This window comes from Rissa tridactyla, chromosome 7 (genome assembly GCF_028500815.1).
Source record: "Rissa tridactyla isolate bRisTri1 chromosome 7, bRisTri1.patW.cur.20221130, whole genome shotgun sequence".
NCBI classification, from domain to species: Eukaryota; Metazoa; Chordata; class Aves; order Charadriiformes; family Laridae; genus Rissa; species Rissa tridactyla.
Window position 1 is genome coordinate 36,383,465 of NC_071472.1, and position 18,081 is coordinate 36,401,545.

An 18,081-nucleotide genomic window follows, 5' to 3' on the forward strand; every position below is an offset into this window, starting at 1 on the left:
CAGGAGATAGAGAGATGAAGTTGTTTTCAGTTCAGGAGGCTCATATTTACTAAAGCTACCCACCTGCCCTAGATTTCCCCTTACTGCAAGAGTTTGGTAGAAAAATAAATCTTACAAAGGGCAAAACCTGTGAATTACACAGTGGCATTGATTCCCCGAAGGAGGGGTTTAGAGCAGGCTCTTAAAAACTGATGATAAATGATAACACTCTGCGCAGGCTCCCAACATGAAACATGGCCACAAGCATCCTTTCTCGATGACGCTCTCTTACTCCTGTCACAGCCCCTTCCCTTGCCTTTGCTGCTGCCTTTCATTTTTTTCTGCGACACGGGGATGAGTCCTCCCTTAGCCCATCCTGCAACAGCTAGGATGTCCTCTACTGGAGAGCCGCTCCGCGCTAACTATTTAGAGAAAAGCTGCTCCCAAGCCCCTGGGTAGGCAACTGAACCGAATTCTCCAGTGGCAGCAATGGCTTTGCCCGGCTGGAGGCTCCACAGAGGTAGAAATGCTCGTCTGGAAGCAGGTGGGTGCATCCGACCCTCTGCAGAGCCCCATGTGCTGCTCTGGTGCTGGATGCAGGTCCCCAGGGAGATGCCAGCGCAAGTGGGCTGGGTCGGGTGGAGGGGAGCAGACATCGTTTCTGGCAGGTTTCAGTCAAGTGCTGGGACCTTTAATACTTGTTTCTGTGACGGGTAGAGGCAGAGAAGCAAAGGCTGTCCGCAAGATGTAGTTTCCCAGACAGGTGCGGTGCCACTGGGGGTTGCATTTGCATCAGGTGTCCATCACTGGGCTTAGCAAATGGAAACATTTAGGGTCTCGTGCATTAACTGAGAATCACAGCACCCACTGCGGAAAGAAGAAAACAAATGACATCTGCCCACACAGAGAAAACTGAAATGGGAAGCAGGAGGCAACACTATGACAACACCCAGTAGGTAGTTGTGGTTTTTTTTTTTTAGGACAAGACAAATGCAAGAGCGGCCAGGCTGGGTGAGAGGAAAGGTTTTGCAGTGGTGTTCCCTGTCCCTGAGAGTAGTCACCTCATAGAGACTGGGGAAAGCATATAGCAAAACTTTCCCAGAATGTTTTGTTCAAGGATTTGAGAAACTGATGCCTCCCTCTGAGACGTGTGGCAGAGGGCTGGAAATGCCAATGTGCCCACACAAGTCCTGAGCTAGGAAGCATGGATGTAAAATGCCCGCTGAAGACAATCCGAGGGGAAAAGCTGAGATTCATGGCTACGACAAAGCCTTGTGAAATGGCCCTGTGACCAGGAGTCCCTCCGGGAGGCGTGCAGAAGAGGCTGGCACCCGAACAAGTGTCGTTGTTGCCCACCCAGTGGGCACATCTCAGCAAGTGCCCTTGGCTGTAGCTGATGCAGTGAAGGGCTTGTCTCAGCAGGCGGCACAGGAGAGCGAGCCTGCAGGACAAGGTGTTCCTATTCCCACGTCTACCTCAGGAAGCCCAGCCTAGCCACCAGGATCTCTCCCTGTTTAACACAAGTAAACTCGAATGGAGCAGGTAAAAGATGATGAATTCATGATGAAAGAGAACGTGAATCATGCATGCAAGCAAAATGGCAACGGGACAATCCGCCGTCAAATGAAGTCCTGGATAAAAAGAGATGAGGAAGCAGAACAGCGCACTCTCACCTGGCTCCTGCAGTTATGCATCCAGAAGCATTAAGCATAATTAGGCAGAGCTGCCTAATTTTGGAGTTAGAAAAATGAAGCAAGAGTGCCTAAAATCTGATCCTCCTAGAAGAGGGCAGGGAGAGGGGGCTACAAAGAGCAAAGGGAAAGCTCTGGTGATGGCTTGCGCGCTCTCCTGACCACTGCCGGGGAGGACATCTGGGGGTCACAGGAACACAGGGAGAATCCACAAGCTTTGCCAGCAGAGTAATTGAAGATTTCGTAATCCAGGGCCTTTTCCCATGCCCGAGGCCAAAATGCCTGATCAGCACCTTGCAAACAAGCCTGCCAGCCTTGCATATCAGATATGTTTGGTATTCTGAGAGCTGAGGAGGAATTTCAGGGGGGCTGGAGAAAGAGCAGTTTCTCCCTAGCCAGAGGCTGCCTCTGACAGTAAGGAGATGATGAAAGAACATCCAAGCTGAAAACAAAGGCAGCTAGACGAGAAATTCCCCTTCATTATAGGGCTAAAGAGCATGTTCCTAGCAGGAAAAGGTAGGGAAAGGAGACACAAGAAGCAAGTCCTCATCTTCTCCTAAACAGACTGTTTTCTCTAGCTATTCTGACCCAGCAACTCTCCCTCAGACAGTCCATCTCAGAAACTGGAGCTATAAAATCTGCTAAGGAATGATGCGTCTCACCTAGCAATGCAAGGAACCTATGGATAGGGATGTTAGGAGGAAAGAGAGACCACACGGGCCATTTGCACCATCACCAGGTGCCTCCCTGTTCTAAAGCTGCTTGCCCAGAATCCCACCTGCTTCAGGAAATAGCCACTGATTTACCTGCAGAGTTGTTCTTTTAATTAGATCTACACCTCGTGCGTGCCCACCCTGCGCATAAAAAAACCCCAGTCACTTGAATATTTGAAAAAAAAAAAAAAAAAAAAAAAGGCAGAAAGGTATGAATCCATTCCCAGGACACACTTTGCCAGTGCCCACACTGAGAGCAGCATTTTCTCCCTGCCAGGGCTGGGTCCATCAGCCGTGTCTCACCCTGTTGATCCCAGCTGCTGGTCCCAGAGGTGTGCAGTGCTGCTCCACCACCAGTCTGACCACACCTTTGTGGACGAGCTCAGTCACTGGTGGTGTCTAGTTACTCACTGGCCCTCAGGGGCTTTCTCAGCTGATGTCAACATAACTTCATACATATATTAACATAGGAAAGTAATCTGACTGTATCAGTGGTCTAATTTTGTCATTGCTGCTATGCAACACATAGGAACTGGTAAATGACCAAGATCTGAAGCATCTCTGGACTGCTGCTGCCATATATCCTTTGTGATCAACCAGCCTGTCTTGGCATGGGCCTGCATCTACCGGCCATGGGTGCAGACTGCGTAAAAGACACTGGAGGGAGACACATGAAGATCATTTTGACACAGGCTTGTTGTAGGCCTTGCAGCTTCCTTTTGTTGCGACCATTTCTAGTTTGATCCACAAAGAAGTGGACTATTGAGGAAAAAAAAACATGCTATAGCCAAGCAGGGTATCTGGGAAGACAGAGGGACGAGGAGCTTGTGCATTTGATTACCAGACACCACCTCCCTCTTCTGGACCTAGATGCCTGGGGCGAGACCAGCTGTCCACAAATCACCAAGGTGCCAGTTGCTTTGATGGAATAGAGACATCAGAGAGATGTGGCCCTGGAAATACTCCTGCGCGTAAGCCCGCTCCTCCAAGAATACAAGTCAGTATTTGCAGAAAATGCACACAGTCTACATACATAATGAACACATCATGATGGTCCTTTCCACGGACCTTTTTCACCACTCTCCCAAATGCCCATTTACTTATTGTAGAATGAAGTTTGAGACTCATGAACTATGTGGCTGGTGAGGAGTTATAAGTCTGGCCCCCTCTTGGGTCTTCATGCCAGAGTGACTAGGCTACCATGGGGTGATCCAAATCCCAGCCTGGATAGAGAGAGAGTCACAAGTGTCATTACGACTGCTGCCTCCAGATCACCTCGGAGCCTAGACACCCATGCCTGGCTCAGCTCTATACCATGGAGAAGGGTGGGATCACCAGTCATGACCCAGAAGTACAAGTTGTGTCCAGATATGCGTGGAGAAACCATTCAATTCACTTACTTGGGTGAAATGCAATGCAGGGGTGGCCTGTGAACAGCCTGGGGACCTGTCTCCCTTCATGTCGCGGGTGTATGTCACCTCAGATACTACCCCTTTCAAGTCTCAGGCTTTTCTCACCCTCCTATTCCCGTGCCCTTGTGCCTCCCTACAGTGTCATCAGTCAACCAGGTCTCACACAGTGACCAAGACAACCAGTTTCTTAAACTGTGCCAGGGTTGTTGCTAGAGTTCCCAAGTAGGACAGAGGGACCCTAGAAACTCTTTCATGTCTGCATCCTATACCAAAGGCCTATCTGCGGAGTGATAAGATGAGAAAGTTTTCATCAGTCATTTCCGTGACTGCAGATACCACCTGCCCAGCACTGCGGTTGCTTTTCCTGTAGAGCTCACAAAGGCTCTAAGGCTATTTTTCCCCCCTAGGAATGAAAATAAATCATTCCAATCAGCTGCTTTTGTTGAGGTGCTGCAAAACAAACTACAGTGGAAATGTTATCATTGGTAACAGATTTAGCCTGCAGGACCACACATGATTTAAATTTTAACATTTAAAGATAGTTTCCTATGGCACCGTGTAAATACAAGGTATGGCCAGCACAAGCGGATACAAATTGCATGAAGTTATATTGCCTGAAGGTATTTATTTCTGCATGTGACAGCTGCTGATGAAACCCTGCCCCTTTACTCCTCTGTGTCCCTCATGCATTCAGGATACCAGAGTGACTCAGAAGGACGAGTATGCAGGAGACATTACCATCTTAATCATTACAATGCTGCTTCTCTCTATCACACCTACCCAACACCCAAATATCTGTGAGGAATAGAACATTTACTATCTTGACAAACCAAGCGTGCCCAATTCATACCACTGCCAGAATTATAGCAGTCCCCAAGAGCCCAGAGGTGTCCTCATTGCACTCCTGCTTACCATGCTACCATTACAACACGCTTGATGGCAAAAGGGGTTTTACATCCACTCTTTTCCCAAAAAAACCAAAACCCAAACCACAACCAAAAAAAAACCCACCCCAGTTTTCTCTGGAAGCTGTGATGTGGAAGGAGGAACCTGCAAATATTTTGTGTCATCCTCCCCAAGTAAACTTTAAATATACCTTCCCAGCGGTTTAAATAAACCAACCCGGGGGGGGGGGAGGGGGAGGGAGGGAGGAAAAAAAAAAAAAAGACAATGTGCAAGAGAGGCTCTTGCCTGCTCAAAATTCAAAGCTTGCTCTCTGCTGGGAGGCAGAGACACCCCAAGCAGCAGCCGACCTCCCTGCTTTGCTTTGCGAGTGCTGTGGCAGTGTCCATCTGTCCAGGGCCAGCGCCACAGGAGGAGATCCTCTTTGCTCTCCCTCTGGTCCCTGTGCCTGGAACCGCTGCCTGCAGGGCATCAGCTGGGCTCTGGTAATCACAGGCCCTTCAGACTCGAAGGCTGGCCAAAACTGAAGAGTTTTAAGCCACATCCCTAGCAGAAGCCATCATTCCTCCAGATGTCAAGGCCTTGCCCTGTCAGACTATCACAACCTCTCAAATAATAGGTTTTCCCTCCTCTCTCCTTGTCCACAGAAATGATACTTTCCTAAAATATGGATACTTTCCTAAAACACTCAGCTTGAGTCCCACCTGGCACAAACCAGCTCAGGCCACACAGTGAAATCTTGCCAAAGCACCAACAAACTGAGAGCAGGACCCAGTAAGTGGCAATCAAACAACTTGCCCCCTTAAGATGGGGACACTAAATAGCAAAATGAAAGTGGCCTATGCCTTTCTACGGGCTGAGGACAAGCAAGGACAGCACAGAAGAGAAGAGATGCTGCCTGCTACCTTGTGGGAGCTTAGAAGGCAAAGCAGGGAGTCGGAGAGGCCGAGAGTTGTCTTTGCAAGGAAAAAGGCTTCAGCACACAAAGCAAGGTGTATTCAGAAATACAGGGATTTCTCCCCGCCTCCAGTTTAATGAAGGGGTGCCTAATCAAGGAAAACAGAAGGAAATCTATCCTCGCATTTCCCAGCTACACCTAGTTGGATACGTGTTCCTCGTGCCGTGATTTATTTGCCCGTGCTCTGTGTCTCTCACTGATCACACTGACCACACGCTGCCCGGTATAGTCAGATGATGCCCAAGCATTGCTGCCCCGTAGCGGCATCGTCCTTAGGGAAATAAGGACACGGGAAGAGGGAAAGAGAGAAGCAGCAACTTGAAAGAGCGACTGTCAGAGCCCAGAACAAGTTTTCAGACCTGGCATTTAGGAAAATTCTACTTGTGACGTGAAATAAACTAGATCTAGAAATAAAAAATAGAAAAAGAAAAGTTATGGAAGCCCTCATCATCGATCTTAGGGGCTGGCTTTTCAGGGAAACCATCTTTTAGGGTCATGAGCTCATCTGCCAGGTGGCACATCTTTTTCAACTGAATCCTTACCACAGATGGGCTTTTAGCTGAATTTGTTCAAAAAACCACCCCAAAAAAACAAAGCAAACAAAAAAACCGACCAAACCCAAAACCACACAGTCTCATATGTATACACGCCAGAAAAACTGTCACAAATGTCAGAGGCTTGTCATTTTTGTCATTTCGTATCTTCCTTAAAATAGAGGTTCTTTTTTAATGCCATAAGCATAAGGAATCAGGGAAATGATGGGTCTATACTAGAACAAAAGCATCTGTTCCTTTGTTTGCCAGTTCTAGTGAAACCGAGGGGATTCTGAAAAATGGCAAAATGCTTGGTTTTAAGTTTCCTACATTTAGAGCATTAACAGCAACAGGAGGGCACCGAGAGCCGTATTGGCTGTGATACCATTACGGTGCCATAGGATCATCCCAAATGTTTGCTGGAAGTTGTGTTTTTCTTCATGTTTTGTTTCTTTTTACCATTTTACAAAAGATGCTACTGCAAAAGCTAGAGGAGAAGAGAGATCGGTCACATTCCTCTCCTCTCCAGGCTGTTCCCGCAGTCGGCAGAGAATTGCCATACCTACCCGTGTCCTTATTTAACGCTTCAGTCATTCTTCACACTCCTTTGCAGGAGACGCCAGAGCTTCGAGACAGGTCTAGCAGCAGGTGCACTGGGACACAGGCGCGCTGTGAAGGAATACAAACACCAGCTAATTAAATCTATTGTTAAAACAATTTGTTTCTTGCTGGGGCTGAGTCATCTGAAAGTGTTTGAACGAGACAGGTTTCATTTCTGAGGGCAGACTGCCATCTTCACTCAGGAGCTCCTCATCCTCCTCGCTTCTGTTATTTTAAAGTTCAGATCAGCAGCGGAGGAGGGATTAATATTGAAATAATAATAAAATAAAACCCCAAAGCCCAAAGTGTGAGCTCTTCCTTAGTAAGAGCAACGCTTGGGGGGAAAATCCATGATTTAGCCAGGCAACATGAGCTCCTCGAATAAACAGCGGTGGTGAGCAGTGAGCCCTGCAGCATACAAATCATAAAGGTCTATTTCCAATGAACACCTGCCCCCAAGAGGGCACTGTGATATTATATATACTCCATGGCTTGTGAGCAGTGGGGTGCAGACATGCCCGTCCTCCCGTCCCAGCCCGTGCTGGCGTGCCTGACCTCCACGCTCTGCAGTGACTGTCGGTAAATCAAGGGGAGTCGCTGTTTTTAATGGATTTATTTCCCTCTTAGGGAAGCATGCAAGCAGGAAAACAGCAAAAAGCTCAATTTTCTGGAAAGCAAAATAACATCAACAAATATAATGCAAGGTCTCCTGCTACTTGTATGAGCGGGTCTGTATTCACTGCCCACTCACCACCCATCCTTTTGTCTCTGCATGTGATAAGCCTCAGTTTGCTTTGGCGGTTTTCCTCTCAGGGTCATGGCTAGTTTCTTGCATGGTTTCACAGAATCACAGAATTATAGTGGTTGGAAGGGACCTCTGGAGATCATCTAGTCCAACCCCCTGCCAGAGCAGGGTCACCTCGAGCAGGTTGCACAGGAACGCGTCCAGGCAGGTTTGGAATGTGTCCAGAGACGGAGACTCCAACACCTCTCTGGGCAGCCCATTCCAGTGCTCTGCCACCCTCAAAGTAAAGAAGTTCCTCCTCGTGTTTAGGTGGAACTTCCTATGCTCAAGTTTGTGCCCATTACCTCTTGTCCTGTTGCCAGGCACCACTGAAAAGAGCCTGGCCCCATCCTCCTGACACCCACCCTTTAAGTATTTATAAGCGTTGATAAGATCCCCCTTCAGTCGACTTTTTTCCAGACTAAAAAGACCCAAATCCTTCAGCCTTTCTTCATAAGAGATATGTTCTAGTCCCCTAATCATCTAATCGTCCCAGGCAGTTTCTTCAAATACAGCAAAAGCTTGTCCAGTTAGATGTTGCATGGAGCAGCAAAGAGACCTTCGGACCCTGATAGCTGCCTCCAGCCTTGTTCCCCGAGTGCTTGCCTGCCTCCCTCTTTGATATGTGCATACCCACAACAACTACCTGGTCCAAGATTATCTCCTTCTGCCACTTAGCATTTGTCTTTACTATCTTCCAAATCTCAGCCTAAACTTTCTCATCAGTCTTGATGACTCTGAAACTTGTTGGTTTGCATCTCCAGCTCCTTTAACTCCAGCCCTGCCAGACTCTCGTACAGGACTGGCTCATCCAGGGCTAACCAGATCCATGGGGGAAGCCATCTCAGTGATCAGCTGAGCACCTTCAGGAAGCATTTTAGCACATGACTCCAGAGCAACACATGAAATCAGCCTCTGGCAATGTCCATCCCATTTAAACACCTGCTCCATAGCCATAACACTTTGCCATCAACTTTCCAACTCTGGGTACTGTAGGCTGTCATATCCTAATTACAGGCCAAATTCTGCAATCCTCAATTGGCCACAAATTAATTACAATAGGTGTCAGACAACTAAATCTCTTTCTGAATACATAATGCTCTGTGATGAGGTTATCCACATGTAGTAAAATCAGCATGAGGAAGAAATGTGAGTATTGTTCATTTGGGATAGTTAGCCACAAAACACCTGGTTTTCTAACTTAATTATATTTGGATTTCACGGTCGTAACTTGATGTAGTAAGAAAAGCATCTCATTTCCCAACTTTTCTCTTGACCCTCATCACCACCCAGTTCCAGCTCCATTTCTGCTAACGCAAGAGGTGCTTCCCACAGCTTTTGGAATCTCTGCCTTGCTTCAAGCCTGACCTGAAGCCCTCTCCCTCCTGTTCGACAGGCAGTCATAGCCAGCTCTGCCTAGGGACACGGATAGCAGGCACACAAATACAGTAAGCACGTCAACAGCCATGGTAGGCATTTAATCTTTCTGCTATGAAAACAGATTTGTTGATGCTGAAGCAACAAGGAGAGCAGAGAAATGTTGCCTGGTCTCGGTAGACGTGCAGCACTGAGCCCCTCTGCCTACCCACACCTTTCTTACTGGCTGCCCAGTACCCAGGGGGCTTCTCAGCAGGCGTGCTGGGCTCTTTCCCTGGCCTCAAGGAGGGGCAGGAAAAGCAAGCTTAGACACTTCTCTTGACGCAGCAGCCTGTCAACGCTGCACAGCCCTTCCCTTTGGCTCGCAAGGGTGTTTGGAGGATCTCCCTGGTAAGTAGACAGGAATCAGCCACTTGAAGGCCTGGCCAAGGGTCTGCAGCACCAGCCAAGGAAGAAAGAGCTTCCTAGCTCTCGGAAGGGAGGTGGTGGGAAGGAGCCGTCTGAATGAAGACATAGGGAGATCAACATCTCCGGCCAGGAAAGGGGTGGGGTGAGCTCCCAGGGCTGAGTCCCCCCGCCCCTGCCCCCAGCTCAGCAGGCATTCCAGCACCAGAAAGGAAAAACTTGCCTCCCTACACAGCTGGTTTTCCTTAGCTCTGGCAAGACAGACATGACTCCACTTACTGCAAGGATGGAGGCATAAGATCTCACTCTTCTCCCTCTCTTTCCAAAGGGTTGTTGGTGCAAAGCCTCTAAATGGCAGATCTGGCAGGGCAATCTCCCTGCTCCCCAAGCCACCAACCTACCAAAGCCTGCTTAGTCCCTTCTGTCTCCCACTCCACTCCAGCTTATTGCCTTCAGGTTTGAGATTCTTGGCAGGTGCAGCCTGGCAAAACCAGCTGCAAAATCATGTTTGCACACCAGCCCATTAGCCCTTTCCATCCTTCTTCATCTCCTTTGGCACCTACTGAGGCGCTCACAAGCTGCCCAAGAGGTGGTGACCTGTTGCCGTATATCCATTCCCTCTGGTGGCTTACAAGCCCATTTTATGTCCCTCACATGGTTTAAATTCTCATTTACATGAAGACATGTTTCTGGCACACAAAGGTGTCTGAGCAACCTTGGTTAATCAAATGGACATCCATAGAGTTTTCTGTTCGGTGTTCCTCTCATCCTGCCAAATTTCTAGGAGACCTCTTACTAGTCCCGCAGCCAGCTTCACTAGTTTATTCTTTGTGAACAAGAGGCTAAGGGCAATATCTGATGGCAAACAGCTGTGGCGATCACAGCTGCGTCTGAACATCAGGAGTGTGAGGTGCCAGATCTGCCTATCTACCAAAGGGATAAAAAACCCAACCCAGCCAGAGTATTTTAAACAAATACCAATCCTAGAAACATGAAAGAAAGAAAAAGAAAATGCAGCACATTACCAAGCACAGCTTGCTGATTACCTACAACTTTTGGGTTTCTCCATTGCCAACGCTGCTGTTGCTGCCAGTAAGGAGCCGAGACCATGGCCGAATTCAGGCTGCAGCTGTGGGCACACACACAGCTTTTGTAAAGCATTCAGGGAAAAGGCTTTGCAATTAGTTTTGCATCTTTGACTTTCTAGGTCCATTTAATACCGGTGCCTAAAATAACCTCACAGACAGCTTGATTTTGCAGGAGAGGATCTAGGGCAACGACAGCAATTCAGCTTCTGAGGCAGCTTGGATTCAATGTACTTTTCATGGGATCTGTCCCATTTTTCCAACCGCTCAGACATCACACAGGCCAGCAATCAATTACCTTTAAATAGCTCACTGAACGGTACTTGGCAAGTAAGGGGCAAATAACATCGCTAGAAAAATGAGAGTTCTTGCCAATAGTGTAATTTTCTTTACTGACTATGCCCTATCTAATGAGTGGCTGTACCTGTTACAAGTTAGCCTCACCTTGGCTTCTTCCCGTTGGTACCTATACCTGGAGCGTGTAGTGTAGTTCCATGGGACTACAGAAGAATTCTCATCTGCAAAATTTTCACCAGCCTTCAGCACCTGCACGAACTCCCTGCAACATCCAGATGGATGGAAAATAGTGCTAACAAGCAGCGGGTTTCTTTTCAGTCCAGTGTTTTCTGTAAAACAACTATATACATATATAAAAAACCCATCAAATGCAGGGCAAAACATCACAAGCTTATGTTTAAAGAGCTCTTTTTACCCATTGCTGTCAAGAAGATCTTGGTAACCTGCATTAGCTAGGAAAAATTGTTGTTGCCCTTTGCACTATCTATGATGAGGTAGTCAAGCAAAAATAGTGTCATTAGTTATTTTTACTTCTTGTTCAGCTGTTCGCCCATTCCCACTTTTCACAGGGTGGTGAGCAATAAGGTCTGGCCGTTAGACTGGCCACAAAGTGGGTCACCTAGGAATTACTTGACTGGTCTTGAAAGTTACAAGCCCTGGGCAAAATAGCCCTTCCTGTATGGAAATTGAGGTACTTAAAGAAATCTCAAGGGCTCCGTGCAAGCACAGAGGTCGTTCTACACATTGTAACTTACAGCCTCCTGGCGTAAGGTATAAAACTATGGATTTGTTTTGGCTTCTAGACTATCTGCATTAACAAGAGTTGTATTTTGGTACGCTTGTGCTGGCAGGACCCACATTACGCTCAACACCATTTCCTACTGTGAGAAACCCTTGCCCCGGAGGTGTCAGCCTGTCATCAGATCAATGACCAGCACCCTGAGCCCGGGCGGCCACTCTGCCCCCATGCCAGCAGGACTCCCCGCAGCCCTGCCCGGAGGGATGGGGTCACAGGACAGGGGACTTCGGGGACAATGGGATCATGGGGGACAGATAGAAGTTTGGGAAGCATGCATGCTCTCACGGCCCTCTTGTTGGCTCAGTTGTTTGCCATCCTGCACGACGGTGGCTATCTCAGTCCAGTAATTACACTGAGGTAGTACTGCCTGGCTGAGGTTTGGCAAGAGGGCAGCCACCCAAAAAGGACAGCACAGACACGTTTGATTAACCTAACCCCGATGTTCAGATAGCAGGCTGGTGATTTCTCAGCTATCAACTGCAACACAGCCAGGATTGTCCCGCAAGACCTACTTATTAGCGAAAAAATATATGGGATGACACAGAAAGGAAAAAAAAAGAAAATCCTGCTGCGTTACATCTCATGGCTTGTTTGTTCTTCTCTGGTTGAAGGTTGCTGTGTACGGGGCAGAAGGCTGTAGAGCTCCAGCTGCGTTAGCTTCTCAGCAAGGTGACTTACCCCCTGGGGAACACCATGCTATGTAATTGTAGTGCATCCAGGACCTGGGCAAGGTTAACTCAGGTTTTGGTGTAAAGTGATGCCCAGCACAGCTTGGTCTCTGGTGAGCAGTCCAGCCCCAGGCGATGCAGGACTCACCCTGGCTGAACTTACCCACGGAGGTAAATTAACTTAGGCTGAATTTGAAACAGGCGAGTTGCTTCTGGGGCACCTGGTAGCTCTGTGGCGTCTCTGCGCTGCGCAGCAGCATGAATGTTCCTTCAGGAGTTTATCAGCCCTTTGGCAGGGGAACTGACTACATTTCAGGCTGATGCACGGCCACACCGTTGGAGTCGGAAAACGTGCCCGTAATGAAAACCCTGGCAGTGAGACCCAATAATTTATACCTCTGCAGACCAGCTCCTCCCGCTCATGTGCCAGATTGAGCAAACCGGTAGTTGCTGCCTGATTTCTAATTGCTCTCATTTATAAGAGCAATGGAACAAGTCAGTTCTACAAACACAGCTTTGATGTAAAAAAATGTACCAGAAAGCTCAGCATCCTTTTGTATGTTAGCACGGAGTGCCCTACTAAAGTATATTAGTGTGACCTAAATATTTATATCACAGGCAGCAGTACTTGAGGTGGAGGGATTGGAAGCAAAAGAGGGCTTGGGCGCATTTTTATACCAATACATGTTGAGCCAGCAGCTAACAAGGCAAAAATCTGTTTCTCTGTGATCTAAGCACAGCACAAAAAGCTGAGCTTAGATATCTTTCCTCCTCCTCTGCCTGACAGCATCCTGCCAAACCAAAACCTCTCTTTCATGCCTCTTGCTGTCTTTTTTTTTTTGAGCTTTTTGCAGCAGTCCCAGGCCACGCTGTGAGCTGTGGGTTCGGAGCACAGGGATGCTCAGTGATGATGTCTGCAGCCCTGGCAGCAAAGCCAGCTTGCAGGGGTTTAGCCTGGAGCGTACTGGAGGGGGAGTGTTTGCTACAAGAGACTCCGTCCCGGTTTTCACCAGGGCTTTCTCCCCATCACCTTCCAGGCACTGCTCAAGCCCTTCAGCCCCCAGGATGCTCCCGCAGCATCTAACTGCACAGTGCTTTTTCTGGGCTTGGAGGAGGGATTACTGACTCTCAAACTGCCCACCTCAGCCAAGCTTGCTGAAAACCTCCCAAAAGCGACAAGCTCCCTCGAGCAGACGGAGAGTCCGCCAGCAAGGCGGGACTCCATGACACTGCTCCTTACCATCGCAGCGTGGTTTGTAGCTGCCGCTTCAGTTTTTCCACTGTGGTTTGGACAACACCTCTTCTGCTTACGTTATTACAGGGGGCTTCAAAGAGGTTTCCTGTAAATGGGGATTTTACCTGTAGGATTTGGGAACAAGTCTATAACGTGAACTCCCGTTCCTGTTTTCAAGGATATACTGAGCATCAGCTTAGCCCCTCTAGATAGCTACACACGCATCTTCCTATCTGTCAGAGCACGCGATGGTGGCATTTTCCAGAGGTGCTCTGGTAGTAAGCGGAGAAGGGACGCCTGGTCTAAGCATTTTCCCTCGTATAAATGCCCACATTGGTTCAGTTATGTTTAGCCACCTCAAAGTTCCCAGCTCCTATGAAAAGTCCGGCTCAGACCTTTGCTGAAGTCACTGTGGTTATGACTCACGGACTAAACAGAAGTGCCAGGAAATCATGTGTATCCAGCAAAATTACTGTCTGCATCTGGCCTACTGATTGCTAGGCGGGATTTTTTTGTGTTTAAGTAACTGCAGTTTCTGAATGGGAACTTCTGGAAATGGCTCTATCTGATCCTCTTCAGCAGTAAGAAATCTGGGGCCCTTTATTTGACGGCCCAAACAGAAAGGGAGCGTTGGCTGGCTCGTGTCCTGCGCCTCTGCGTGCATGCGGGAATTCCATCTCCACTCGACTTCCCTACAGACATCAGCCCCTGGCAAAGTACTTGCCATAAAATGGGATGTCTGCTCTCTTTGAAGGAGACAAGGATGGACTGAGGACATTCCTCGGTGGTCAGCAGGGTGGCTCCTGCGCAGGAACAAATCCTCCGTTGTGCAACGTGCATGCTGCTTGCCAGGCCTTTTGACAGCATGCCTGATGATAAATGCCTGATACATGCCTGATGATACGTGCCTGATGATACGTGCCTGATAACTGTGCTTCTACGGCATACTGAATTCTTATACTTCCAAATGGCCTGTAGAAATAGCACCTGAAGTGGGAAAGTGGTTTGGTTTTGACCCACGACTTCTACAGCCGATGAAACTTGACATAGCCACTACTTGCCGTTAGGAGTCAGGGCAAAGCACCCTTGCAGCACATATAGACGTTTGTTTGCAATTTTAAATTAATTTGCTTTCGTCAAGTGACTTCAGAACACTGAGAAGATGAGAACACTCACGAGAAAGATTTCCTTCAGTCTTCGGTTGAGTCTTTTTCCTCTCTAGAACTGATTTGCAAAATGAAGCATATATTCAAAAATTAAAAATAGCATTTGGGCTGGTATTTAGGAAGACAGAAGTTTTGTGGTCCGAGGCTTCTTTGTACAGCTGGGAAGGAAATGCGGGCTCCGCAGGGAGGACAGGATCCTCGAGCAGCTTAAAAAACCAGCACAAACCAGAAACAAATGTTTGTGAGAGCCAAGGACTCAGCACACGGAGGAAGGAGCCGACACTGGCCTGAGACACAGCGTGCAACGGGAGGGACGCTTTGCCCAGGGGTGGCTGTTGCGACCCACCCCAGCTGCCTGCTGCTCCTGCTCCATGCTTAATTCGACTGTCACCTTATGGCAACTGAAACTGACTGAAAGCACTTAAAATCTAAATTACAGAAGCTCTCCAAAGGATCTCTGGTCTCACTTCTCTGTAAGTTTCCAAAATAGCATTTTGATAAAAATAAAGGGAGTGAGTGCAATTCCAAATTCAAAAAATGGAAAAGCTGATTCTTCTGAAAGATGCGTTTAAGGTTCCCCATCCCCACCACACAAAGTCCGAAAGCCTACCTAGAAAAATAGCTCCCTGCACCATTGTAACAAAACCTGAAATATTTACGGCCAGCCGAGGTCGTTTGTAGTTAGGAACAGTAGAAAACACTCCTTTGTACCACTCTGTGTAGTTCTGATTTTAATATAATACCCTGCAGAAAATGGGTACGAGTCCCCAGATGGATTCCTCATCCCAGAAAGCTCCCGTTTAAACTCTTATCACCAAAAGATCCCTGTTTCGAAAACTGAAGTGAAGAGGAGAAAAAGGTAAAAAGTCTAAACTATTCGTCTGCGGGAGTTCTCTCTCCACGTGTGCGTGGGCATGCCTGGGACACCCCTGTGGGGAGGGACCCCACCAGCCACCCCCGTCGTCTCACAAAGGTGCTGCCGTGCAACGCTCCACCCCATCACAATGACTGGGTGAGCCCTGGAGCCCACCGGAGCACCCGTGGGACCAGGGGGAATAACGAAGATCAACAGCTGCCTCACACCACATATTAAAGCTTTCAAATCCTGAAGGAAAACACCAGCTTTGATTAAGCCCAGAGGGATCACACATCATGCCAAAAACTGATGCAGGAGAGAAGGTCCTTTGTGAGCTGGGCTACAGGCTGGGTCACACATTAGGGGAGGGCACCTTCTCCAAGGTGAAAGCAGCCACCTCCAACAAATACAAGGGCCCCTTAGCCATCAAGGTGGTAGACCGACGGCGAGCACCGCCAGCCTTCAAGTACAAGTTCCTGCCCCGGGAGCTCTCCATCATGCGCAAGATCCGGCACCCCAACATTGTGCGCATCTTCGAGCTTATCGAGGTCTCCAGTGGGAAGGTCTACATTGTGATGGAGGCAGCAGCCACTGACCTGCTGCAGCTGGTGCAGGAGCTAGGGAAGCTACCCTGTGTCCCCAAGGCCCGGGACATCTTTGCACAGGTCGTGGGAGCCGTGCGCTACCTGCACGACCGCAACTTGGTGCACCGGGATCTCAAATGTGAGAACGTGCTGCTCATGGCTGACGGCCGCCGGGCCAAACTCAGTGACTTTGATTTTAGCAAAGAGGCAAACAGCTACCCGGACCTGAGCACCACGTTCTGTGGGTCAGCAGCCTACGCTTCCCCGGAGATGCTGATGGGCCTCCCCTACGACGCCAAGAAGAACGACATGTGGAGCCTGGGGGTGATGCTCTACGTGATGGTGACCGGCTGCATTCCGTTTGACGATACCCACATCTGCAGCATGCCCCAGCAGCAGAAGAAAGGGGTGCTGTACCCGGAGGGGCTGCCCCCGCTGCCGGAGCCCTGCCAAACCCTCGTCGCCCAACTGCTCCAGTTCAGCCCGGCCTCCCGGCCCGGCGTGGGGCAAGTGGCCAAGAATAGCTGGCTGAAAGGGGACATCTGAATGAGGAAGCCGTCCCCAGAGATCCCAGGAGAGCAGCCACACTTCAATGCTGTAGTGGAAAAAAAGTGTTTCTGTGGTTTATTGATCATTTTGAGCCCTGGGGTGCCTGTATGTGGGACTGAATAAACTTCAAGCACAGGTAAGACCGTGTGCTCTCCAAAGGTGGTCAGAGCCCTCCACAAAGGAGGCATGCGAGCCTGCTGTGGGTTGGGTTTCAAGACACAATGACCATGCTGAGCTAGGGGTAAGAGCAAAGCGTGGGGCTGCTTACACCAGCAGTGGGTGCCTGACCGCAGCCTGGGGACCTGCACCCCCCCGTCAGGCATCGGGGCTCTCCCACGGAGACAGCAGGGTGGCGAGGTGCACTAACGTGCAGCACTAATTTAAACGTCCTTTAAATTACCTGCTCCTTAGTGCATGTAATGAATGCCAACACTTGCGCGCAGCTACACCTCTCTGCTGCTCCCCACTCTCTGCCACCATACGTGGAGGGCACTGCCCACGGCTGCAGGAGGAAAACCATTTTCATGTGGATCTTGGCTTACCCTCGACCTTATTCCCCAACCAAACTGTATTTGAGCTGGTGGGAGGGCAGAAGTAGTCCTGCAAATCACTACTGCAGAGAAGATGTCACTTTTTTTGTACACCACTGTTTAGATGTCGCAGTGATATTCACAGCCCAAATTCACAGCAGGATGTTTGCAGGCATTACCAAACCAAAAGTTTTGGTGTGGGCTTGAGATCCACGCCTTACATCAACTACATCTTTCAGATATTGATTCTTACCAACATTTGAAATCTCTGCCAAATGATATTTGATGAGAAAGAAATGCCACTGGCCGCGGAGAACCTGAAATGGGAAAGAGATAACGATAAAAAGGAGAGCTGCTTTGCTAACACCTGCTGTCCAGCTTCAGTGTAGAAAGTTACGATTTAATCTGAATGCAACCCCCAAAGCCTACTACAGATCCCTACTGGCAAGTCCTGTTTTGAAAGGGTTAATTAAAGGTAGGGGCTGGCATCTGAAATGTGCTTTCATGAGACATTTCAAATCCCCTATAAGCAATCTCCAACCTAGCTTCCACCGAAACTGAAGTCAAACGGCAAATTTCCAGTTGGGTGGTCCACCAGTCTTCATGCCGCTGGTGCCACGTGAGCGTGACACAGCGCAGCCCTGGCAGAGCTCCCACAGCCAGGCTACGGCTTACACGAACAAACCAGTGCACATGGTTCTGCTAGAAGAGAAGGAAACATCTTTGGCAGAGCACACATTTTGGGTCTATTAAAAGCAGCAGTTTAAGTAGAACAAGATGTGGCATCAGAGCCAGCCCAAGCCTTTTCAGCACATGGGCTACAGTGAATTTTGCCACCCCCAGAACGAAGATTTATTTTGTTCGCCTCCTTGCAGCTGCAAAATGAAACTTCACAGCAGCAGCAAAGTCCAAAGTAGACAGAATAAGGGGTCGGAAGGGTGTCTTGGGGCCATCTATG

The 18,081-nt window shown here is 48.7% G+C and overlaps 1 protein-coding gene across 1 annotated transcript; it reads left to right on the forward strand.

The window, feature by feature from the left end:
* The first annotated feature begins 15,699 nt into the window (after window positions 1-15,699).
* Window positions 15,700-16,590, forward strand: TSSK6 (testis specific serine kinase 6). Its single transcript, XM_054209711.1, has one exon. It carries the CDS (start codon window positions 15,757-15,759, stop codon window positions 16,588-16,590), a length of 834 nt encoding a protein of 277 aa, XP_054065686.1. The 5' UTR covers window positions 15,700-15,756.
* The last annotated feature ends 1,491 nt before the right edge of the window (window positions 16,591-18,081 follow it).